This window comes from Panthera pardus, unplaced genomic scaffold (genome assembly GCF_024362965.1).
Source record: "Panthera pardus isolate Hobbes unplaced genomic scaffold, ASM2436296v1 HiC_scaffold_17, whole genome shotgun sequence".
NCBI classification, from domain to species: Eukaryota; Metazoa; Chordata; class Mammalia; order Carnivora; family Felidae; genus Panthera; species Panthera pardus.
The window spans coordinates 150066768-150092894 of NW_026526732.1; the positions used below are offsets into that span (position 1 = coordinate 150066768).

At 48.0% G+C, this 26127-nt stretch overlaps 2 protein-coding genes, 1 long non-coding RNA gene and 1 pseudogene across 5 annotated transcripts in view; 3 read left to right on the top strand and 1 right to left on the bottom strand.

Annotated features, from left to right (window-relative positions):
• The window catches only part of LOC128777755 (class I histocompatibility antigen, Gogo-B*0103 alpha chain-like), a 345882-nt gene that overhangs the window by 56003 nt on the left and 263752 nt on the right, over positions 1-26127 (top strand). The window contains exons 7-8 of one of the 3 annotated variants that reach the window (XM_053905280.1): positions 4233-4280; positions 4412-4789. In XM_053905280.1, the coding sequence (XP_053761255.1) occupies positions 4233-4280; positions 4412-4416 (53 nt within the window). In that variant the 3' untranslated portion in view covers positions 4417-4789. Of the gene's footprint in view, positions 1-4232; positions 4281-4411; positions 4790-26127 lie in introns of those variants that run through there. The other 2 variants (XM_053905281.1, XM_053905279.1) reach the window with 2 other exon arrangements.
• Positions 1-26127, bottom strand: part of LOC109261320 (DLA class I histocompatibility antigen, A9/A9 alpha chain-like) — a 144029-nt gene that overhangs the window by 10178 nt on the left and 107724 nt on the right. The gene's annotated exons all lie outside the window — the stretch shown is intronic.
• LOC109261985 (DLA class I histocompatibility antigen, A9/A9 alpha chain-like) overlaps positions 1312-26127 on the top strand; it is a 288568-nt pseudogene continuing 263752 nt past the window's right edge.
• LOC128777758 (uncharacterized) lies at positions 16405-18712 on the top strand. Its single transcript, XR_008423118.1, has 3 exons — positions 16405-16839; positions 16961-18149; positions 18527-18712. It is a non-coding gene; the product is annotated as an uncharacterized LOC128777758 (long non-coding RNA).

Here is a 26127-nt window from a genome sequence, read left to right on the forward strand (position 1 = left end):
AGAACTCACGGATGACTGCCAGAGGGAAGGAGGTTGGGAGGATGGGCACAGTGGGTGAGGGGAGTGGGAGACACAGGCTCCAGGTATGGAAGGAACAGGTCTTAGGAATAAAAGGCACAGCACAGGGAATATCATCAGTGATACTGTAACATCACTTTCTGGTGACAGATGGCACGATTATTCATTCTTGACAGAAAGAGAGACAGAGTGCAAGCAGGGGTAGGGCAGAGAGACAGGGAAACACAGAATCTTAAGCAGGCTCCAGACTCTGAGCTGTTAGCACAGAGGCCCACACGAGGCTTGAACTCACGGACCATGAGATCTTGACCTGAGCCGAAGCCAGATGCTTAACCAACTGAGCCACCCAGGTGCCCCAAATCAAATGATTTTGATAATTCGATTCCACTCTAATCAATGCTGGAACACCTACATTACTTAGTGAAACAACACACAACACGTTACTTAAAAACAATCATGTATTAGTACAAGATCCGTTCCATGTGCAGATGGGCCTATGGATTTAATGTAACAGAGAAAGACACAGTCAATGATACTGTTTCAGGTTCCAGTTTGCAAAGACCTCAGAGAAAGTACACATTGTGTAGTTTTAATATAGTATCAAACATGAATTCCCATAATTATCTGAAAAGGTTATGACACATACTATTCTCCTATATTTGGTCAAGGACATAAATTTTTTCATATACTTCAGCCAAAACAGCACAAGAGATGCAGAAGCAAATCTGAACATCCAGTGGTCTTCTAAGGAGACCGACAAGAAAGAGACTTGCAAAAATGTGAAATGCAAGAAAACCACTATTCTCACTGCCCCCTTTTATTAGGGAACATTGTTACTTTCCATACAAACAATATTTCTGTTTTCGTATGATTGTAAATGAATTAATAAGTATTTGAACCTGTTTTATTCCTGCTGTGGTATATAAGGATCGATATAATCCACAGGCACACAATTATCCCTGGGAGCCTCACTAATTTGTAAGACTGTAGAGATACCCTGAGAACAAAATGCTGGAGAATCAGTGACTCACACAGCTCCCGGTCCACAGCTCAGGGACACAGTGGGACAAAGAGCGTTCTGTGCAGTAGGTGAGGCGTCCAGGCCAAGTCCCAGGTCCCCAGGCCCGCCTCTCAGGGACTCTGGCCCCAGGGCGGCGTCGGGAGCGGGGAAGCCCAGTGTTGGGGAGTCCCCAGCTGCCCTGGTTTCACTTCTCCCTGTCACAACCTGTGTCAGGTCCTTCTGCCTGGATACTGATGACGCGGCCTCGGTTCACACAACTATTAGTGTCAGTTTCCGGAGGAGCCAATCAGCGGCACCGCGGTTCCGGGGTAAAAAGTTTCAGCACCCGCTTCCTGAGGCTGACATTTCTCCCCAGACCCTGAGGATACGGGTCGTGATGCCCCCAACTCTGCTCCTGCTGCTGTCGGGGGCCCTGGCCGTGACCCAGACCTGGGCGGGTGAGTGCAGGTTCGGGAGAAAAGGGACTCTGAGGGGCAGGAGCGAGGAGACCTCCCGGCGGGGACGCGGAACCCCCGGGGAGGCGACTGTCCACCGCCCGGACCCAGACCTCCACCCGGGCCTCGCCCGGGCTCCCCTCCCCCACCCCACCCGCCTCCTGCCCCGACCCGGCCTGCCCTCCCCCGACCCTCCCGGACTCCGCCCTGCTCTCCCCAACTCGGGTCCCCCTCGCCCTGACTTCCCGTCCCCCTCCCCCTGGGACCCGGGCCCCCCGCGGGGGTCTCAGCCCTTCCGCGCCCGCAGGCTCCCACTCCCTGAGGTATTTCTACACCGCGGTGTCCCGGCCCGGCCTCGGGGAGCCCCGCTTCATCGCCGTGGGCTACGTGGACGACACGCAGTTCGTGCGGTTCGACACCGACGCCCCGAATCCGAGGATGGAGCCGCGGGCCCCGTGGTGGAGCAAGAGGGGCCGGAGTATTGGGACCAGGAGACGCGGAACGAGAAGAACAACGCACGGAATTCCCGAGTGAACCTGAACACGATGCTCCGCTACTACAACCAGAGCGAGTCCGGTGAGCGACACGGGCCGGATCCAGGTCACGAGCCCCATCCCCAAGGACGCGCCGGGTTCGCCCCGAGTCTCCGGGTCGGAGCGCTGCCCCGACGCCGCGTGATCCCCGTCCCACGACCCTGGAAGAGCCCGAGGGAGGTTTTAGGCGGGTTTACTTTCGGTTTCACCTTAATCACTGCTGCTCTGAGGGCGGGGGGGGGGATAGGGTCGCACAACATCCAGTGGATGTATGGCTGTGACTTGGGGCCTGACGGACGCCTCCTCCGCGGGTACACTCAGTGGGCCTACGATGGCGCGGATTACATCGCCTTGAACGAGGACCTGCGCTCCTGGACCGTGGCGGACACCGCGGCGCACATCACCCGGCGCAAGTGGGAGGTGGCCGGTGCAGCGAAGGACTGGAAGAACTACCTGGAGAGCACGTGCGTGGAGTGGCTCCTCAAGTACCTGGACAACGGGAAGGAGACGCTGCTGCGCGCAGGTACCGGGACCGCGGGGCCTCCTCGATCTCCCCTCCACTGGGCATGGCTTCCCACGAGGAAGGGAAAATGGGCTCAGTGTCACGATAGCGCCCCTCCCACGGGTGGGAAGAGGGAGATCCGCCTCGGAGTTCATATTCCTGCTAGAGACTGACTCACCTTGAGGGTGCTTTTCTCTAAAAGAGAGACAGGAATCCAGTCTGTCCCTGGGATGCAGGTTGAGATCATCCCAGAAATAACCCATCAGCAGTTCCCTCGGACCCTGGCAGCCACCTTGTGAACCCTGACCTTCCCTCTCAAGGCCTTGTCTACATCTGAGAACATGTTTGGAGAGCTGACTCCGGGTTTTCTGAGTCACTCATCCTCCACCACAGTCAGGACCACAGTGTGTTCCCCCTTTAGACCAGCAGCTCCCTACCCGGGCTTCTCTCCCTGATTCCAGAACTTAACAAGAATCAGGAGATCCCAAAGGCTAGACTGCTGTCTGGGTTTTGTGCTTCTTCCATCCAGACCAGTTGTCCTGTCCACCTCAGGATGGTCACGTGGATGCAGTTTCAGTGGCCCATAAAGCTAAACCACAGTGTGGATTCTCTGTTTCTTCTTCCTCAGAGTCTCCCAACACACGGGTGACCCGCCACCCCATCTCTGACCGTGAGGTGACCCTGAGGTGCTGGGCCCTGGGCTTCTACCCTGCGGAGATCACCCTGACCTGGCAGCGTGATGGGCAGGACCACACCCAGGACGCAGAGCTTGTGGAGACCAGGCCTGCGGGAGATGGGACCTTCCAGAAGTGGGCAGCTGTGGTGGTGCCTTCTGGAGAGGAGCAGAGATACATGTGCCATGTGCAGCACGAGGGGCTGCCCAAACCCATCACCCTGAGATGGGGTAAGGAGGGTTTGGGGTAGAGCCCCGTGTCAGGGAACGCAGGGCCCTTCTGGAGAATTTCACAGAGTCGTGACTGAAGCTGGATGTCTCTGCCCCTCACCTTCCTTCCTTTTCCAGAGCCATCCTCTCAGCCCTCCATCCCCATCCTGGGCATCATTGTTGCTGTTGTTGTCCTTGTGGTCACTGTGGTGGTTGGAGCTGTGATCTGGAGGAAGAAGTGCTCAGGTAGGAACACAGTGGGGGGATGTGAGTTCTCTTGTCCCACTGGGGGGTTTCCTAGGTAGCACATTGTCCTGCCTGGTTCCTGGGAAGTTCCATCCACACACATGGACCTGCCCACTCTGGAGCCGTTATTAACATTCACTCTGTAGCAGACAACTTGGAAAATGAAGGACAGATTTTCACTTGGTGATTCTGGTGATGGGGACATGATTCCCAGCAGTGACAGGACAGGAAGGTCCCTGCTGAGGCCAGATCTCCAGCAAGTCAGGTGGTCCTGTGACCCCACACCTCTTTCTTCATGTGTCCCTGTGTCCCAATCCTGTCCTATGTGTTCAGTCAGAACTCTGGAAACTTCATTTTGGAGTAGGACTAGGAGGTTGCTCATGGCCCAGCTGTCCCAGGTGTCTAACATGCTATTTTCTTCCACAGGAGGAAAAGGACCAAGCTACTCTCATGCTGCACGTAAGTGTGGAGGAGGTGATCCCTGAAACCTGGGATAGTGTAGACAGGACCCCATGGGGATTTCACCCCCGCCCATAGTTGCTCCTTTAGTCTCAGCTCCTGTGGCTCTGATCACATCCTGTTTGTTCTACCCCAGGCGATGACAGCACTCAGGGCTCTGATTCATCTCTAATGGCTCCTAAAGGTAAGACTATGCAGGGTGAAGTGGGGAGGAGTGGTGGCACTAGGGACACTTTGAGCAGGCGGGGGGGCTGTTGAGTGTGTGGCACTTATGTGACTGACCTAAATGTGTTCATGATGATTTTTTTTTCACAGTGTGAGACCTGCTGCCTGTGGTGCACTGAGCGATGCAGGATCTGTTCACACCCCCGCTCAGTGACATCGAGATCCCCTGAATTCCTGCAGATGGTGTCAGAATGTGTCTGCATTCCTATTAGCATATCGTGAGGACTCAGGAGACTGGCCCCCATGCCCACCATGACCCCTCCCACACTGATTCATGTTCTGTCTCCATTCCTGTCTTTACATCATGTTGGACTGAGTACTGACACCTTACTTCCCTACTGAAAATGAGAATCCTGATAGGAATTTATGTTTTGTAATTCTTGGTATGTGGGCATGATGAGGTAATAAAAGAGAAGATTTGTATGGTTGGAAGAGAAAATAAATGAAAGCACTGAGAACCTTCCAGAACCCGCTGTTCCCTGTACTGTGTCTGTTGCATGTGCGGACAGGAGAGGGCTGGAGGAGCCGAGCTTGGACAGGGCCTGTGTCCAGTCGGTGCTCAGTGCGTAATTAGTGTGACGTGCTCCCTCCTCAGCTGGGTCATGTCTCTGCTCCTTGTCCTCGTCCCTTCTGTGGAACCTTATCTCACCAGGACCTGAGATCATAGGGGCTTGGATGTCACCTGTCACCAGGAGCTTGTGCAGCAAGAGCTTCCTGTGTCTGGGTCAGCCTAGGCTCCTTCCTGGGTCGTGACCTCAGCCCCCTGTTTCGGGTGGTTTTTCCCCCTTGTTTCTGTGGAGCATCAGGCCTGTTCTGCTCTTGTGTCCGAGTTCCTGTCTCATTCTCCCCGGATGACCCCGGTGGCTGTAGAACCAAGAGTCCTTTGGACTGTTGTTCCCACAGGTGGGCCCTGCACACAGGAGTCCCTGGGGTTTGGAGAGATGGATTTTCAGATTCAACCATCTCCTCCCTCTAGAGTTGTCTTCTGGATTATTCTTTACATCCTGAGGTAGACAGAGAGGAATCTGAGAGTTTCTTATCCTTTTTCAACTTCCGTTAGTTTCTACCTTCCTTGCCTTTCTGCCTTCTCTTCCTGCCCTTAGTTCCAGTGATGCTGGTGCTGGTTCACATCCAAGTTCTTGGATGTATAAAGCAGGGTCTAATGTAGATTTCTATTTGGTTGGAGAAAGGGCCCCATAAAGCCTAAGTACAGTGATTCTGAAGATAGGACTGTAACTGTGTGGGAGGGGGGAGCTGAGCAGAAAGAGGGAGGGGCAGCCCTGGGGGAAAGTAGAGGTGGCACTGATGGTGAGGTGGGGGCACTTTGTGCGGGAGCTGCCACGAACCGGCTGTGCCTGAGGCTCATCCAGAAGACAGAGGTCCTCTCCGCTGACCAATCGTTCCACTGATAATGTCGTGTGCCACGTGCAGGACCCGCTGTTTTTTCATCTAGGACACCTCAGTAAGTAAGAAGAGGCAAACGTGCTGGTCTTGTGGAGAATATGTCCTAGGGGTGAGGGACAGACTCTACTTGACCTTGGAACAATGTGGGGACTGAGGGCAATGACCCCTTTGAGCAGTCAGAAATCCAAATATAACTTTTGACTCCCCTAAAACTTAAATACTACCACCATAACGTATTGTTGATAAGAAGCCTTACTGAAAACAGGAACAGTCATTTAACACATGGTTTGTACGTTACATGGATATGTAACATGTATTCTTATAATAAATTAAGCTGGAGAAAATAGTAAGAAACCATAAGAGAAACTGCATTGACAGCACTTATTGTAAATAAGTCCACATAACGGTGGATGTGCCCAGTTCAAACCAGTGTAATTCAGAGTCAAGTGTATATTGTATAAATGTGGTAAATAAGGAAAGTGTTTACACTTTACATCATGTTGGACTGAGTACTGACACCTTACTTCCCTACTGAAAATGAGAATCCTGATAGGAATTTATGTTTTGTAATTCTTGGTATGTGGGCATGATGAGGTAATAAAAGTAGGACTAGGAGGTTGCTCTAGGATCTCATGGCCCAGCTGTCCCAGGTGTCTAACATGCTATTTTCTTCCACAGGAGGAAAAGGACCAAGCTACTCAGTCGGTTAAGCCTCTGACTTCGGCTCAGGTCATGATCTCATGGTTCATGGGTTCGAGCCCCACATGGGGCTCTGTGCTGACAGCTCAGAGCCTGGAGGCTGTTTCAGATTCTGTGTCTCCCTCTCTCTCTGCCCCTCCCCCACTTGTGCTCTGTCTCCCTTGTCTCAAATATAAATAAACATCAAAAAAATAAAGAATACAAAAATAAATTGGAATTGGTAGGTGCTTTGAAGAAGGTGATCCAGAGAGTTACCTGTGCGGGGACAAGGAAGATGGCTACTTTTCTACGGTGGTAAGTGTGAGCCTCACTGGGAAGGTGACCTCTGAGAGATGTGCAGGACACAAGGAATTGTTGAAGAGCATGTCTCAGGGAGTTTTTTCAAGCAGGGGAACCTCCAGGCACACGCACTAGGGCAGGAGCGTGTCCTTGTTCAAGGAAGGATGAGAGGCCACTGTGGCTGGAGCAGAGAGCATGTAAATGTGGTCAGATATCTAGGCCTTAGGATTAGAATGCTTTTGGGTTTTCTCTGAGTAACATGTGGAGTCACCGGATGGTTTAGATCAGATGGTCCACGTAGTACTACTTGTCTTAGCAGCATCTGTTTGCTGCTGCGCAGAATCGAGAGGTGAAGGGCGGGAGACCAGTAGGGAAAGTGTAGGAAGCCAGTGCAGTTTCCACGAGGGGAGAATGTTGGATTTATTTTGGGTTTGAGGAGAGAAAATAACAGGAAGTGACTGTACTCTTGTTATTGTGTGTGTGTGTGTGTGTGTGTGTGTGTGTTCTGGATACATTTAAAGATAAACTTTGCAGCATGGTCTAATGTATTACTTCTGGGTTGTGACAACGGGGAATCAAGGACAGCATCCAATACTTCAGACTGCAAGAAGAAAGGAGCGGTGTCTTCCAATCAAACAGGGAAGATTTTGGAAGTAGGACATTTGGGGAAGCTGCATCACAGGCACCCAATTTAGGAATGTCGAATCTGAGATTATTAGAAATGCAAGCAAAGTTCCAGCTGGAGATAGAGTGCAGGGTGGGAGAAATATCTAGGTTGGAGAAATAGATATGGAGGTGACACCATATAAATGATGTTTAGAGACTTCAGCATAGATGAGGTCACCAAGGGGATGATGGCCATAAAAGAGAGAGGATCAGGACCAAATCCTGGACTTGTCAGCACTAAGCAAGCAGATCAGAGCAAACCTAGAGCACACTGCACAGTTCTGGTTCTGCACCTAGAAGACACACACTCCAGGGAGACCCAGCCTTCAGTGTGCACACAAATTTCCTGGACTTATGAAGAGCTAGACAGTCTGGAGTAGAGTGTGAGATTCTGGGTTTATAACAAGGTTGGTGCTGCTTCTGGTCTTCAGATCACACACTGAGCAGCAAGCACATAATGAAGTGTTCCCACGTGGCTGTGCCTCAGCCTCTCCTGTGGGGCTTATTAAGTAGTGATTCCTGGGCCCATGCCCAACACTCTAACATGGTATGTGGAGAGAGGCCTCAGTGTTTTGTAACGAACCCATGAGCAATCCTGGGGTTCCACCAGATAGAGTTGCAGTGAAGTCACTGATGAGAGCCCTCATTGTGGGAAGGGGTCTTACATCCACATTTACATGTTGTTTTTTCTAGGAAGAAAAATGCAAGACCTGCTGGGAGATACATATTTTCTCTCCCAGGGGGCAGAGCCAGGTGGCAGATTGAGGATGTGGTTATCAGCTCAACATAAAATCTCTGAGATAACAAGAGTGTAGATCTTAAATGTTTGCCCCACACAGAAGGAAATGGTAACTATGTGACAAGGTGCAGGTCTAGGCTAATGCTCTGGTTGTAAGCATTTTGCAGCATAGAAACGTATCAAATCAAGAGATCGTAGCCTTAAACTGACACAATGGTGTATGTCAGTTATATCTCAGTAAAACTGGAAAAAAACGTCTGAAATCATGCTCTCTGAAGCTATTCCCTCTATTGACTTCTGACTCTTTGGGATACATATGTACAGTTACAGAGACTTGGATGAGAGAGAATGTGGGGCCTTGTTCTATTTCAAGGAATGTCACACACCAGGCTTGAGGCTACACAGATGGGAACAGAATCCACAATGGACCCGAGGGGGAGGCTCACTTATAGCCAGGGCCCTGCTCCTGGGTATAGATGTCACCATCACAACAGAGTCCCCTGACATAGGACACTGGATCCGGAGGCTGAGACTGCTGTTGCTGCTGCCCCTTGCAACTGCATGACACCACTGTCACTCAAACACCTGTGCCAAATGCCATGTAGTGCTGTCCAAGCCTATCTGTCACATATCCTGAGGCAGAGTCTGGCAGGTGGTCACGTGCCTGTGAAGTTTCATGCCACGTCTAATGCAAGACTGTTTGGCAAAATGGGTTCTCCTTTCCATGGTCTCTGCCCTCAGTCAAGATTTTTTTTTTAAATTTTTTTTTTTTTAACATTTTATTTATTTTTGAGACAGGGAGAGACAGAGCATGAACCGGGGAGGGTCAGAGACAGAGGGAGACACAGAATCTGAAACAGGCTCCAGGCTCTGAGCTGTCAGCACAGAGCCCGACGCGGGGCTCGAACTCACGGACCGCGAGATGATGACCTGAGCCGAAGTCGGCCGCCCAACCGACTGAGCCACCCAGGCGCCCCTCAAGATTTTTAAATGTGGAAATCTTTTATGTGGGAAGAGGGTACTAGTTCTGGGCATGGAAACTGGAGGCCCAGAATGGGAAAAGAATGACAAATTACAACATTTGGAGCGGAGATTTCAGACTACAACTTGATATGATACACTGTAGGCACTCAGGTCAGATTGGAGGAAGGAGCGACTAAAAAATGGCATCTTTCAACTTTTTCCCTTGATCGTTATTATGGGATCCAGCTTTTCTCTACTCCAGTTCTCACAAGTAAGTGGAGTAGCACTGTCGGGTGATGAAGTGATTGTTCAAAATGTCTTCTCCAGCCTTTGTCTCTTCCTAGGATTAAGTAATCCAGATCTGTAACACTTCAGATGATCCTTATACATACACTGACACTTCATATTTCTTTGTACATGCCCATATTTCTGGGGACAGTATCCAAAATTTACCAGGTTTTATGTGACCCTCACAAAAGTCTAAAAAATCATTCTAGGTTAGACACTGTGCTCATCCACGTCTGGTCCACGAACAGCTAGTAATCAAACTGTTCTTAGCAGATCCAATGACGATATACAGGCTTATTTTTGTGTTGATTGCCAGTCTGAGACAGGATAAGGTTTCACTTTCATTTCTGTCTCTGTTTGTGGGCTGATGCACATTCACAGACCAGAGCTGGCTCACAGAAGACACAGATCACCACTGGTTTAGGTAGACTTGTATTCTACCACCTCGTCTGGTGCTGGATAAATCTCAGAAATGAAACAATTGTGAATGGGGATCCTCTTCCAGTAACACAGTAGACTAAGTTTTAAGGCTGACTCTTCCTATAAAAACAACTAATCATGATTATATATATATATGTGTGTGTGTGTGTGTGTGTGTATTATATATACATATGTATATATTATATATATATTTGGGTGATGTGTATGTATATGACCCCAAAAAACAATCAAAAGAATAATAATCATTTAGGCCAAAATATAATAATGGGCAAAAAGCCAGGGATGATGGCTGCTCTGATACTTAAGGTGTATTTCAAATCTAGAAAATCTTAGCTTGCTTCTCAGGCTCATGAACTGAATAGACAGGAAATAATGCCCAGAGCTCATTCTATTTCATGAGAAACATCCCTCCCTGAAAATATGGGAACAAAAGATTCGTAGATTCATGTCCTCAGGAAAGGGTGACACGAATCACATCAACTCTATCTTCAAGAGTAAGAAGAAATTATTCTAAGGAGGTTTGCTTGGAGCTAACACAAAGTGAGCAAACAGCTACTTCAAAGAATTTCCAATCACAGACTAACACTTCTGTGATTTGTAGTCCAAATTTGCGTTTATTTGGGGCCAAAATACCTTCTAGTCATTAGTTCAGTTTATTATTGTTCTGGATTGATATTGACTCAAATTTATAAGAAAGAAACAGATTTCTCTAGACAAATCTACATTTAACCTGTGTGTCAAAAAATGTACACAAAGAATTGCCCAAAGAAAAAGAGAAACTCGTAGCATGAAATGTAAAGTACAAACGGGAATAGACTGTGATTGAGTAACTTTAGAGAGAATAGGTAGTAAAAAGAAGGTCATAAAATTTCAATATTGCATTCATAGGACATAAAATATAACATGACCAGCATATGCGATAAATATATAAGTTATGTGAATAAATATTATGTATATGACATAAAGGAAAATTGCTAGTAAAGAGAGACAGCAACATTTTATAGTGATAAAAGAGTCAAACTATCAGAAGGATGAAACAATTCTGAATATATTGTCACCTCAGCACCAAATACATGAAAACAAAACAGACAGAAGTTGAGAAACAGATAATACAACTGTAATAGTCAGAAACTGCAATATATCACTTTCCATAATGGATAGAACATCTATGCAGAGATCAATAAACATAAAGAAGACTTGAGCCATACTGTAAACCAATAGTACAAATCTGACATTTATTGAACATTCCAGCCATCAACAGAATACACATTCTCTTCAAATGCATGTGGAGATTTCTTGAGGATAAATCATACATATTCCATTATATATGTGTGTGTGTGTGTGTGTGCGCGTGTGTGCACGTGCGTGTGCGTGTATACCACCTCTTTTTTTATCCATTCATCAGTAGATGGACATTTGGGCTCTCTCTATCATTTAGCTATTGTTGATAATGCTGCTATAAACATTGGGGTGTTTTATGTACAAATACGTATTTTGTACCCTTTGCGTAAATGCCTGGTACTGCAATTGCTGGATCATAGAATGTTTCTATTATTAGTTTTCTCAGGAATCTCCATACTGTTCTCCAGAGTGGCTACACCAGTTTACATTCCCACCAACACTGCAAGAGGGTTCCCCTTTCTCCACATGCTCGCAGAAATCTGTCTTGATGACTAGTGCTTTGTAATGTAGCTTTAAATCTGGAATCGTGATGCCTCCTATTTTTTGTTTTTCAGAGTTGCTTTGGCTATTCGGTCAGGTATTTTGTGGTTCCATACAAATTTTAGGGTTATTTGTCCTAGCTCTGTGAAAAATGCTGGTGGTATTTCGATAGGGATTGCATTAAATGTATAGATTGCTTTGGGGAGGATAGACATTTTAACAATGTTTGTTCTAATCCATGAGCATGGAGTGCTTTTCCATTTCTTTGTGTCTTCTTCAATTTCTTTCATAAGTGTTCTATAGTTATCAGAGCCCAGAACTTTTTCCTCTTTAGTTAGGTTTATCCCTAGGTATCTTACTGTTTTTGGTGCAACCCCAAATAGGATTGATTCTTTGTTTGTTTTTTTTCTACCTTGTTTTTCATGTTTACAAATGCAGCAGATTTCTGTACATTGATTAGACAATCTGCTATTTTGCTGAATTCATGTGTTAGTTCTAGCAATTTTTTGGTGGAATCTTTCGAGTTTTCTACACACAGTACTATGTCTTCTGAGAAGAGTGAAAGTTTGAGTACTTCCTTGCCAATTTGGATGCCTTTTGTTTCATTTTGTTGTCTCATTGCTGAAGCTAAGACTTCCAGTGTATGCTAATTTTCTGAGGAGTCTTTTGCCCAGACTCTCACTCCCACTGTCCTCCTGCCATCACCAAGGGGAGCGCAGTGGCATGGTGCTCAGAGCCTTGTCCAGACTTGTCCCCTGTCTTGGCGCCCCTCCTCCTCCCTCCCCTCCAGTGCAGGCACCTAACCTTGGCCCTCCTCCACCCTGCGCCAACACCCGCACTGCCCTGTCCCCTCTCCTTCATCCCACCCTCACTCCCTTGTGGCCTCCACTCTCCCTGTGCGCAGGAATCCCAGTCTCCCTGGTCCCTCTGCACCCCTCCCCTATGGCCCCATGCCTGTTCACACCCCTTGCCCACATGCTGGGCCCTCACTAAGCTCTCCTCTCTCAGGAGCTCCTCCCCTGGGGCCCTGCCATCAGCACCCACTCCTCCTGGCTCTTGGCTCAAGTCCCCTCCTCTCCTGTCAGCCTCTGATTCAAGTTTGTTCTGAAACATTCAGTCCCCCTTCCCAGACCCTCAGCACTAGTCTCCCCTGCTGGCTCTTGCCTTCCCCTCTCCCCCACCAACCAGAAAACTGCTCGAGGTCCCGCTGCCTTTATCCTTGGCCCTAACCCCATCCTTTAGTTCCATGACCTCAATGGGCCCCACTCCTGACATCTGGTCTCCAAACTGGCTGTCCAGCCACGTGGTCAGCACAAGGCTTTCCACACAGCCGGCCTTCTCCCAGCCTGCCCGTCCTGGTCTGGAAGTCTCCCTCTAACCCTCCTTGGAGATATGACCTGCCCTCCTCCCAGAACCACCACCACCACGCAGGTCCTTCCCCAAGGTGTGCACCAGGGAGTGTCGAATCTATTTTCTCTTCTACTGCCCGGCCTTTCTTTTCTTTCTTTTTTTTTTTTGGAAGCATTGCTGAGGCACTTTATTACCATTTTCTTTTTTTTTTAATTGAAATTTATTGTCAGATTGGTTTCCATACAACACCCAGTGCTCATCCCAAAAGGTGCCCTCCTCAATAGCCATCACCAACCCTCCCCTCCCTCCCATCCCCCATCAACCATCAGTTTGTTCTCAGTTTTTAAGAGTCTCTTATGCTTTGGCTGTCTCCCTCTCTAACCTCTTTTTTTTCCCCCTCCCCCATGGACTTCTGTTAAATTTTTCAGGATCCACATAAGAGTGAAAACATATGGTACCTGTCTTTCTCTGTATGACTTATTTCACTTAGCATAACACTCTCCAGTTCCATCCACGTTGCTACAAAAGGGCTTATTTAATTCTTTCTCATTGCCACATAGTATTCCATTGTGTATATAAACCACAACTTCTTTATCTATTCATCAGTTGATGGACATTTAGGCTCTTTCCATAATTTGGCTATTGTTGAAAGTGCTGCTATAAACATTAGGGTACAAGTGCCCCTATGCATCAGCACTCCTGTATCCCTTGGCTAAATTCCTAGCAGTGCTATTGCTGGGTCATAGGGTAGATCTATTTTTAATTTTTTGAGGAACCTCTACACTGTTTTCCAGAGAGGCTGCACCAGTTTGCTTTCCCACCAACAGTGCAAGAGGGTTCCCGTTTCTCCACGTCCTCGCCAACATCTATAGTCTCCTGATTTGTTCATTTTAGCCACTCTGACTGGCGTGAGGTGATATCTGCATGTGGTTTTGATTTGTATTTCCCTGATGAGGAGCGATGTTGAGCATCTTTTCATGTGCCTGTTGGCCATCTGGATGTCTTCTTTAGAGAAGTGTCTATTCGTGTTTTCTGCCCATTTCTTCAGTGGATTATTTGTTTTTTGGGTGTGGAGTTTGGTGAGCTCTTTATAGAGTTTGGATACTAGCCCTTTGTCTGATATGTCATTTGCAAATATCTTTTTCCATTCCGTTGGTTGCCTTTTAGTTTTGTTGGTTGTTTCCTTTGCAGTGCAGAAGATTTTTATCTTCATGAGGTCCCAATAGTTCATCTTTGCTTTTAATTCCCTTGCCTTTGGGGATGTGTCAAGTAAGAAACTGCTGTGGCTGAGGTCAGAGAGGTTTTGTCCTGCTTTCTCCTCTAGGGTTTTGATGGTTTCCTGTCTCACATTCAGGTCCTTTATCCATTTTGAGTTTATTTTTGTGAATGGTGTGACAAAGTGGTCTAGTTTTGACCTTCTGCATGTTGCTGTCCAGTTCTCCCAGCACCATTTGTTAAAGAGACTGTCTTTTTTCCATTGGATATTCTTTCCTGCTTTGTCAAAGATGAGTTGGCCATATTTTTGTGGGTTTAATTCGGGGGTTTCTATTCTATTCCATTGGTCTGTGTGTCTGTTTTGTGCCAATACCATGCTGTCTTGATGATTACAGCTTTGTAGTAGAAACTAAAGTCTGGGATTGTGATGCCTCCTGCTTTGGTCTTTTTCTTCAAAATTAGTTTGGCTATTCGGGGTCATTGTGGTTCCATACAAATTTTAGGATTGCTTGTTCTAGTTTCGAGAAGAATGCTGGTGCAATTTTGATTGGGATTGCATTGAATGTGTAGATAGCTTTGGGTAGTATTGACATTTTCACAATATTTATTCTTCCAATCCATGAGCATGGAATGTTTTTCCATTTCTTTATATCTTCTTCAATTTCCTTCATAAGCTTTCTATAGTTTTCAGCATACAGATCTTTTACATCTTTGGTTAGATTTATTCCTAGGTATTTTAGGCTTCTTGGTGCAATTCTGAATGGGATCAGTTTCTTTATTTGTCTTTCCGTTGTTTCATTGTTAGCATATAAGAATGCAACTGATTTCTGTACATTGATTTTCTATCCTGCAACTTTGCTAAATTCATGTATCAGTTCTAGCAGACTTTGGGTGGAGTCTATTGGGTTTTCCATGTATAATATCATTTCATCTGCAAAAAGTGAAAGGCTTGACTTCATCTTTGCCAATTTGGATGCCTTTGATTTCCTTTTGTTGTCTGATTGCTGATTCCAACACCATGTTAAACAACAGCAGTGAGAGTGGACATCCGTGTCGTGTTCCTGATCTCAGGGGGAAAGCTCTCAGTTTTTCCCCATTGAGGATGATATTAGCTGTGGGCTTTTCATGAATGGCTTTTATGATCTTTAAGTATGTTCCTTCTATCCCGACTTTCTCGAGGGTTTTTATTAAGAAAGGATGCTGAATTTTGTCAAATACCTTTTTCTGCATTGATTGACAGGATCATATGGTTCTTATCTTTTCCTTTATTAATGTGATGTATCACATGATTGATTGGCAAATGCTGAGCCAGCCCTGCAGCCCAGGAATGAATCCCACTTGATCATGGTGAATAATTCTTTTCATATGCTGTTGAATTCGATTTGCTAGTATCTTATTGAGAATTTTTGCATCCATATTCATCAGGGATATTGGCCTGTAGTTCTCTTTTTTTGCTGGGTCTCTGTCTGGTTTGGGAATCAAAGTAATGCTGGCTTCATGGAATGAGTCTGGAAGTTTTTCTTCCCTTTCTATTTTTTGGAACAGCTTGAGAAGGTTAGGTATTATCTCTGCTTTAAATGTTGGTAGAACTCCCCTGGGAAGCCATCTGGTCCTGGACTCTTATTTGTTGGGAGATTTTTGATAAGTGATTCAATTTCTTTGCTGGTTATGGGTCTGTTCAAGTTTTGTATTTCTTCCTGTTTGAGTTTTGGAAGTGTGTAGGTGATTAGGAATTTGTCCATTTCTTCCAGGTTGTCCAGTTTGTTGGCATATAATTTTTCATAGTCTTCCCTGGTAATTGCTTGTATTTCTGAGGGATTGGTTGTAATCATTCCATTTTCATTCATGATTTTATCTATTTGGGTCATCTCCCTTTTCTTTTTGAGAAGCCTGGGTAGAGGTTTGTCAATTTTGTTTATTTTTCGAAAAACCAACTCTTGGTTTCATTGATCTGCTCTACAGTTTTTTAGAGTCTATACTGTTTATTTCTGCTCTGATCTTTATTATTTCTCTTCTTCTGCTGGTTTGGGGTGTCTTTGCTGTTCTGCTTCTAGTTCCTTTAGGTGTGCTGTTAGATTTTGTATTTGGGATTTTTCTTGTTTCTTGAGATGGGCCTGGATTGCAATGTATTTTCCTCTCAGGACTGCCTTCCCTGCATCCCAAAGCATTTGGATTGTTGTATTTTCATTTTTGTTTGTTTCCATATATTTCTTAATTTCTTCTCTAATTGCCTGGTTGACCCATTTATTCTTTAGTAGGGTGTTCTTTAACCTCCATGCTATTGGAGGTTTTCCAGACTTCTTCCTGTGGTTGATTTCAAGCTTCATAGCACTGTGGTCTGAAAGTATGCATGGTAAAGTATGCATGGTAAGAGGACATGTGGAAACTAGATCAAAGCCTCCTGGAGGTCTGTGTGCAGCAGAGCCTCCCCTCTGTCCTGTGACTGCTGGGAATCAGGTCCCATCACCAGAAGCATCGAGGTGAATGTTTTGTCTCTTTTTCAGGTGTGATTTTTGAAAGAGCATTAGCAAATAGGGTCCAACTGGGTAAGCACATGTGTGTGGATGGTGCCTCTCAGGACTGAGGCAAGACACTGAAAATTACATATGGCTTGAACCCCTCCCCCCTCCCCCCACCACTCTCCCCGCAACCTGGTGCAAGAAAACTCTGACCTCACCCCTTTCCCTGCTGGAGCTCTTCCTCCTCCAGGTCCCAGGTCCAGTGACCACAGATCCAAGGACAGCCAGACCAGCAATGATTCCCATGATGGGCATGTTGGAGTGACGCGGGGGCTCCGGGAACGAAAGGGAAGGTGAGAGTTCTGACCCCTGGGCCTCAGCTGTGATGCCACTGAAGGTCTACAGAAGGTGTCGTGTATTCTGCTGTCTGTGGATAGAATCCACCCCTTCATCCCCCTTCTTACTCCATCTCAGGCTGACGGGATCCTTCAGCCTCCCATGCTACACAGGCACGTGTATCTCTGCTCCTTTCCCGGAAGGCACCACTACAGCCACCCATTTCTGGAAGGTCCCGGCTCGGCAGTCCTGGTGTCCACAAGCTCCGTGTCCTGGGTCAGGTCCTCCCCATCACGCTGCCAGGTCACAGTAATCTCTGTCCGGTAGAAGCCCACAGCCCTTCACTTCAGGGTCCCCTCATGGTCAGAGATGGGGTGGCAGGTCACATGTGTCTGTGGAGGATCTGAGGAGAAGGGTCAGAGACTTTAGGAACTTTGCATCGTCCCCCGGGGGCCACCGAAGCAGCACTCATGTGACCATGCTGAGAATGGAGAGGACAATGGGGTGGGCAGGGGAGTGCAAGACTCACATCCCAGCCTGAGCTCCAGGATCTGGGATAACTTCCCATCCCTTGGGAAGGTCTGGAGGCAGGGTAAGTAAGACAGCCTAGGGGAGGAGGCTCAGGGTCCCTGAGTGAGGGAACAGAGACTTCTAGTCCTGACCTGGTAGAGGAGGCCCAGTGGCTCAAAACAGCTGGAGTCAGCCCTCCAATGAAATTGGGCATGGGACAGAGAGCAAGGCCTGAGGGAGGACGTCACCCGGGGGTGCCCAAGGTGAATACCAGGGTCAAGGAAACCTGCTATTGAATTCTTTCAGAGATATGTCTCTCCATCTCCACAGAGACTGGATCCTCTCTGTCCTGAGAGAAGGATGGGTCCTGCGAGCCAGTCTCTCTCTGACACAGGATCCGAAAACCCAGGGGAACTCCTCACCCTCAGGACCCAAGGAGGGGGACAGGGAAGAATTCTGGTGTCAATCCTATTTTCCTCCCTTTCGGTGGGGCCAGTAGGAGGTACAGCACCTGCCCCAGGGGAGATCAGGAGGCCTGGCAGCCCCACATACCTGCTTCCTACAAGGTCTCTTTCCCTTTCTCTAGGTACAGGCGGAGCCCCTGCACGCACTCCCTCTGCAGGTAACACCCGGTAGTGCTCGGCTGCTCAGGCCGCCTCCCACTGGCGCCCAGGATCCGAGCCGCCTCCTCCGCTGCCCTCCAGGAGTGCAGGTCCTCCTTCAGGGAGCTGTAATCGGCGCCCTCCTAGCGAATTGCTCACACCTGCCGAGGTGGTTCGCATCGAACCCTAAGTTGCAGCCAGAAGTCCCTTGGAAGGTGAGACCCTGGCCCCGCCCACTCTCTCACCCAGCCTCGCGGGCATCCCCGCCGACTAGCTAGCTAGCCTCCCCCCTTCCCCCTCCCCCCCCCCCCCCCCCGCAGTCGTCCCCCACCCCCCAGCCCTGCAGCCAGGCTCTCCTGGCCTCACTCCTCAGGATACCTACCCGCAGTGATTGGTCAAAGACCCAGAAACTAGATAAAATCCGAGTGAATCCCCGCGGGCTCATCCTGGGTGGGGGCCGCGAAGGTCTCCTGGCCTCGGGGTGAATCTCGGACCCGGAGCTCAGAGAGACCTCAGCAGGTCCAAGGGGGATTCAGGGACTCGTCACCTGGACCCTGGCCCGGGTCATTCACAGGACTCGCTCTGGTCGTAGTGGCGGAGGGCGGTGTGCAGGTTAGGTCGCGAGGTCTGTGCGTGCACCTTGGCGATCTCCGTCTGCTCGTCCCAAACTGTGTCCCTCCTGCTCCACCCACGGCGCCCACAGCTCTACCCTCGGACTCGCGGCGTCGCTGTGGAATCGCAGGAAATGCGTGTGGTCCACTTGGCCCACCGAAACGTACAGAGCGACCAGTCCGGGACACCGCGGTGTGGAAACACCTCAGGGAGTGGGAACTGTGGGCACAAAGGGGCTGAGACCCCGCCCGACCCTCCTCCAGGCCCGGAGCCGGGTCCCAGATGGAGGCAGCCGGGAAGGCAGGGCGAGGGGCACTCCACGGGGGGTGGGGGGGGGGTGGGGGGGGGGCGGAGAGGCAGGGCGGAGTCGCAGAAGGACTCAAGGGGAGGATGGCCCAGGCCTGGCCAGGGGTGGGTGGGGGTGTGGAGTGGGGGCGGTGCCCCCCTTCCCCAGTGGTCCAGCGTCCCCGCCAGGCGGTCCCTTTGCTCCTACACATAACAGGCTCTTTCCTTCTGACCTCACACTCACTGGCCCAGGTCAGGGTCATGGCCAGGCCCCTGAAAGCACCAGGAGGCAGGTTCAAGGCCCCAGGATCCCCATCCCCTGGGAGAATCTAAGTCCCAGCCTGTCTGTGGCCAGGACAGGCCAGGGAACGCGGTGAAGTTGATATGATAGTCTTCTCTAGAAACCAGACAGGCAATGGGAGTGTGAACAGGGGCGCCTTCATGAATCCCAGACAGGGGGACCTGACACAGGCTGTGACAGGGAGAAGTGAAACCAGGGGAGATGGGGACTCCCAACACTAGGCTTCCCTGCCTCTGTGCCCTTGCACCTTCCACCCTGAGAGCCACACCCTCTTGGGGACAAGGGACTGGGCCCTGACCCCTCTCCTCTTGCAGGGAACTCTCTTTGTCACACTGTTTCTCTGAGTTCTGATCCAGGGACTTTCTGAAGATGCCAGGTAGAGACAGCACACTGGGCTCAGCCCTTTCTCCTCACTTTCCTTCCTGGAAACACCCCCTCCCCCACCCCCCTGAACTGGACTCCCTTCCTCTAACCCCTTATCTCTCTCCCTGGACTGACTGACTGACTGACTTACCTATTTATTTACTTATTTATTCATTGTTTTTATTTAAATTCCAGTCAGATAACATACAGTGTTATATTAGTTTCCGAGTACAACAAAGTGATTCAACAATTCCATACATCACCAGGTACTCTCATCAGGAAGGCAACACGCAAAAGAAAGAATAGGGACCACTTCTCACACCATACACAAAAATAAATGCAAAATGGATTAAAGGCCAAAATGGCCTGAACCCATAAAAATCCTGGAGGAGAACACACACGCTAATTTCTTTGACATGGGCAGTAACAACTTCTTTCTAGATGTGTTCCCTGAGGCAAGGGAAACCAAAGCACAAATAAACTACTGGGACTACATCCACATAAAAAGCTTCTGCACAGGGAAGGAAATAACCTCCTGCACTGTTTTAGAAGGAAACTTCGTCCCAGGGAATTTGATGTCAGAGACTGAGCTGGCTTCGGGATGGTTGGTAGAGAAACAATGGTTTCCTCTTGAAACCTGGGGCACCTGTGCCTGAGGCACCAGCTAGAGAATCTCACAGAGGCCTGTTTGCTTTTTGTTTATTAACCATCATCTTGGTCACCACTGAATGATCCAAATCTAATCTGTCAAAGTAGTGTTTTTATCCTTCCTAGATACATTTGTTTTCATAGCCTTGCAATAACTAAAGCTGTAATTTTCACTTTCCCAAACCATGGCGTAGAGCTTTTGTATTTTTTTAACGTTTTTTTTTTTTTAAATTTATTTTTGAGGCAGAGAGAGACAGAGCATGAACGGGGGAGGGGCAGAGAGAGAGGGAGACACAGAATCGGAAGCAGGCTCCAGGCTCTGAACCATCAGCCCAGAGCCCGACGCGGGGCTCGAACTCACGGACCGCGAGATCGTGACCTGAGTTGAAGTCGGACGCTCAACCGACTGAGCCACCCAGGTGCCCCAAGCTTTTGTATTTTAAAATGATCTTCATTCCATAGCTCTGTGAGTCCCAGACAATCCTCAACACAAAGCAGCACATAGAAGTACAGTTTGCTACTGTATATGATAGTGCCTGGGCCTTTGTTTATCAAGGGGACTAAGTGACAGCTGGAGAGGCTGATGCCACTGCGGGAAGATTTCTTTTATCACTTACATTTCCCGAGGGGAGGGGCAGGGCACACCACACAGGGCCAAGTGGGGGCAGAAGGAGAGGAAGAAAGCATGGTTCAGAGCCTTGATTGTGTTTTCCTTGAGAAAGGGAAGGAGGGGCTGGGGAGACGGTTTAGAACTGACCAGTCTGAATAACGTTATTGGTGGGCTCTGGGGGATGGGAGTTCTCTCTAGAAGGCTGGTAGCTGACCCTGGGTCTTTGGAGCAGAGGAATATTGCCTCCTGGAGTGTATGCGCCTGACAGAGAGATGGTTCAGAATGTGGCATCTGGATTGTTGAGTTTGCAAAGGAAAGGCATGCTCCGGGGCAAGCACTTAGCTGTCTCTAAGAATTGTCCAGCCAGGGGACAGAGAGTGTCTCCTCAGTGATGGGAGTCACAAATGTCAGAGCATCAAGAATACAGAAAATATCATTAATGCAGTATATTTCGACCATAGTATGCAACCATCAATTCCTTCAAAGTGGCATGTATTTAGTGCAGTGAAAACGCCCTTCACCAGTGTTCGTGCACTGCCTGTGGTTGTGAATGAAAACCTAAGGAATATTTTATTGGAGTGTTATTGGTACCATTTTCTCCACCCTGATTAATGTAAGGAGGTAATTGGTTTTCAGGCAGCCCCCAGAGTACAGTAAACAGTAGATGCAAAGAATTTCTTGCTAAGCCCTGTAGATAGAGGTTTATTAAAAATCTGTATAACAACATATTTAAATCTGAGAATTCCACTGGTTTAGAATTCTTTCCCTCTGCTTCTTTTCCTCACCCTGTGCCTGCAGCCCTTCTCTCCCTCTCTCTCATCCCTCAGGCCCTCTCCTCCCCTAAGTCTCCACCATCCTCTCCCTCCTGGATTGTGGCCCTGGTGCCCTGCATCACTTGCCACCTGGGGCTCTTCTCCTTGCGGGAGTCAGCGACCCTGCTAATGTGAGTCAGGTTGTGTCATGTGTTCACTGAAAATGCTCCAGTGACCGCGTCCCACTCTTGGGAAGCCTCTAGAATGTAGGACCCATGAGCACAGGGGCTTTGGGCTATTTTGGTGAAAGCTGTATCCCCGGCATAGAAAGCCATTCCTGGTGAATGGTAAACACTAAATTAATTGTTTTTAAATGAATGAATGAATGAAATATGCTATTAGAATTTAATTCCAGGGGTGCCTGGGTGGCATCAGTCCATTATGCGTCCGACTTCCACTCGGGTCATAATCTCACAGTTCATGAGTTCGAGCCCCATGTCAGGCTCTGTGCTGACGGTCAGAGCCTGGAGCCTGCTTCAGATTCTGTATCTACTACTCTCTCTCGCTGTCCATCCCCCACTCATGATCTGTCTGTCTCTCTCTCTCAAAAAATAAAAGACAAATTAAAAAAAAAAATTAAAGAATTTAATTCCATGATACAAAATCATAAAATGAAAAATACATAAGCAAAAATGAGGAAAGATTTTTTTCATGCCACTAGTATACATGAAGTTTCATAACTTCATTCCGGGGGCAAGACCGCTACGTACACTGAGGCTGTGCAGTGGTTTCCTATTGCCGCAGAACAAATTCCCACAACCATAGTGACTTACGAGAGCAGCCATCCATGTGTCCCAGTTCTGCAGGTCAGCAGTCCAGTGTGATGCTGAGGGTTCTCTCCGGTGTGTCACAGGCAGTGTTTGCACCTAGCGCTCAACATCCCCTCCAAGCTTGAACAGAGCTGTTGGCAGAATTCCATTTCCTGGAGCTGGAGGACTGTGGTCCTCCCCCTGCAAGGGTCCACTTCCTTGCACAATGTCAGTGGGATGCTGCTGTCAGCTCCTGTGGCCACCAGCACTGCTTGCCCGGTGGCCCCTTCCATGGTCAAGGCCTCTCTCACGGTGAGTCCTGTTCATTATGCCAGGCCTTCACTCAGGAAGAACCCGATCCTATTAAGGGCTCTCCTGATGAGGTCAGGATTACCCATGATAACCCTCCTGTTTTAATTCAGCTGATATGACCCTTAACTGCACATGCAAAGTCCCTTCACACCAGCACCAGGATTACTGTTTGATCCAACAACTGGGAGAGTATGAACAACCTGAGGTTGGTTAAGGCAACCATCTTGGAATCTGCCCGGGTTTGTAAGTCAAATGCTTCTTTCACCCATTATTTTTATTGAATGCTTCAAACTTGTCTTTGGAAAGTAATAATGAGAAATTTATTGAACATTCATATAAACTTAACATCTCTCACTATGGTCTTCAATGAGATTTGGTAAAAGAGATTTAGGCATCAACAAATTTTATTTTATTATTTTATTTTTTTAATTTTTTTAAACTTTTTTTTTTTAATTTATTTTTGAGACAGAGAGAGACAGCACATGAATGGGGGAGGGGCAGAGAGAGAGGGAGACACAGAATCGGAAGCAGGCTCCAGGCTCTGAACCATCAGCCCAGACCCCGATGCGGGGCTCGAACTCACGGACCACGAGATCGTGACCTGAGCTGAAGTCGGACGCTTACCAACTGAGCCCACCCAGGCTCCCCAGGCATCAACAAATTTTAAAAAACACAGTTACTCTGTCCTAAAATATTTTAGGCAATTCTGCTTGTTGTCATTCCATTCAAATCTGCAATTTCATCAGTGGTTATTCCTTTGTATGATTTCCAGCTTAATTTGCATTGAGCAACAATGTACTTTTTCATTCTGTGAATACATTGAACCAGTTGAATGTGAGGTTAATGTGCCCCATCAAATCCTTCACGAGATAGAATTGCCTGCACACCATATGCAACATTGTATGCCAGAAATTAATGAGGTGCCAGTGAGCAAAAGATCAAATGACCAAAAGATCAAATGTGTATGATATTCTGTATCCTCTCTGTAACACGGTTCAGAATAATTGGCTGTGGTTTTCTTCCAATGCAAATAGTTCTTACAGAGTATCCTTGGCATGAACTTTGGTATTTCATTTTAATGGGCCGGAAATCCTCCTGAGTGTATGATCAGGAGTAGGATTGCTAGACTGCAGGCGGGATGTGCTGTAACCAGACCAGCCGACGCCAGCTTGATTTCCAAAGTGTTTGTACCAGTGTAACCTTTCACCAGGCGTGTGCATGTGTTTCTGTTGCTGTTCCGATGGCTCTGAAAATGAAAACTGAGAGGCAGCTCTTTCACCTGAAGGGCAGGCAATAGTGTGAACATCACGGCCTGGTTGCAGGACTGCCCAGGTCTGACCCTATTAATAACTTGATTTCCTTTACTTGAATTCCATGTACCTTGTTACTATACCTGCAACCTCTAAGTCCAGATATGCTTCGTTTCCACATCACCATATAGTATCGTTTTATTCATTTGGAATTTTTTATCGTATATGTTTAGAATCATCCATAATAAAGACAGAGGAAGGGAAAGGGGGAGCAGACTGGTGCAAGGAGAGACAAAACACAATAGAAAACAAGAGCAAGAAAATAAAGGAGCAGAATTGAAGGCAGTGACTACAGACAACATTTTCAAAGTGCAAGGAGGGGTGCCTGGGTGGCTCAGTTGGTTAAAAGTCCGACTTTGGCTCATGTCAGGATCTCGTGGTTCATGGGTTCGAGCTCCGTGTCAGGCTCTGTGCTGACAGCTCAGAGCCTGTAGCCTGCTTCGGATTCTATGTCTCCCTCTCTCTACCCCTCCCCTGCACACCCTCTGTGTCTAACTCTCTTTCTCTCTCTCAAAAATAAAAATAAACATTGAAAAACTCAAGTGCAAGGAAATAAAAGAGATGTAGAATAAAATAAGTTTTAGAGAGCTTTACTAGCAATCTATTACTGTGTAACAGACGACGCTCACAGTTAGTGGCTTAAAACAACAAACTCTTCTTTGCTCACAAGATACTATAAGACAAATGCCCTGGAGCAGAGGTTGAAGGGAGAAGCTGGACAAAGAGGAGGAATTTACAGAAGGAATAAGTAGTTGGTGGTTGCTTTACAGATGGAAAGATTTTGTTAGTCCTCCGGGGAACAGGTTCCAAAACAAGACAGGGTTAAATTCACCATGATATTATCAGAGGAAACACCTGTCAGAGCATAGGAGAGGGAGACAAAAAATTCTGGAAGGGCCAGCAGACGGAGATGCCAGTCCAGCCCCACATGATGGTCCAGAGGAGACAGGTGTGTTGCACTATCACAGACCACCAGGCAACCTACGTGAAGGTGAGCAAGGCCGGAGAGGAGTCCTCAGCTACAGTCAGCCGTCAGAGAGCCCCATGCCGCCCAGAAACCAGCCCGCCTTCATGTCCCAGACCTGTTACTGTGTGACCCAGCCCATGGGAAGTAGGGCCTCTGCACAAATACTGCCATGGATTGCAGAGCCCAGGTGTGGGGGCCCTTGTGGCTTATCTGGGAGCGTGACCCCAACCTTCCTACCTGAGCGGTCTGGGCCGTTGGAAATGAAGACCTTGTCAGGCTGGGTTCCTGCACTTGTCCCTTCATAGTTACAATGGGACAAGGAAGAACCAGCAGGCATCCACGTCTCACCCGGGTTCCCCCTACATTTACTCTTATCCCAGTTGTGTAAGAGGACCCCGACCCCCTCCTGAGGATCAGGGTGGATTACTTCTGCCTGGAGAAGAGCGGACTCCTGCCCTGGGCACAGGGAGTCCAAACATCCCTGGTGACAGCCATAATGTGTATGAGGTTCAGTCCATCCTTATTCCAGGACCTCCAACCTGCCGTGTTGAGAAATGCAGACAAAAGAAGCAAAATTTCTCCAGTGGCTGATTGGAAGCAACGGTATGTGGATCAATACCTGTTTCCACCCCTTGGGTCCTGGACTCACATACTCTTCTTCATGAGACCACAGCACTATATAGAGATATCTCATTCAATAAATACATTGTCTTCTGGAAAATGGCACCCATCCCTTTGGAGTATTTTCTCAAAGCTGACAGCTTGTGCCCTGGAAGGGCCATTCTCTGTGGCTGACTAAATCTGGACCATCTGAAATGTAACATGACAGGTGGATCCCATAGTCACGGTACATCCTGCACCTCCTTCACTGTGAGGGGTCTCCCAGCTACATACCGTGTTGAGAGCAATTCTGAGCCTGTGGATCATGCATTTTGATAGCCCCTAGATAGTGGCACTGGCTGTGTGGGCAGGAAACAGGAGCGCACACATGGGAGAGGTATCTGTCCCATGAGGATGAGTCTCTGGCCCTTCCAAGATGGAAGGGGCTCAATGCAGTCAACTTGTCACTTCATGGACAGTTAATCACCTAAAGAGATGGTGTTATAGCAGGGCCCAGTGTTGGCCTCTGTTTCTGACAGGATGGACATTCAGAGGTAGCAGTAGACCAAATGGGAATCATGGCTGCTGGATCCATATGTGGCTTTGTCTCTGCCATGTGGTCAC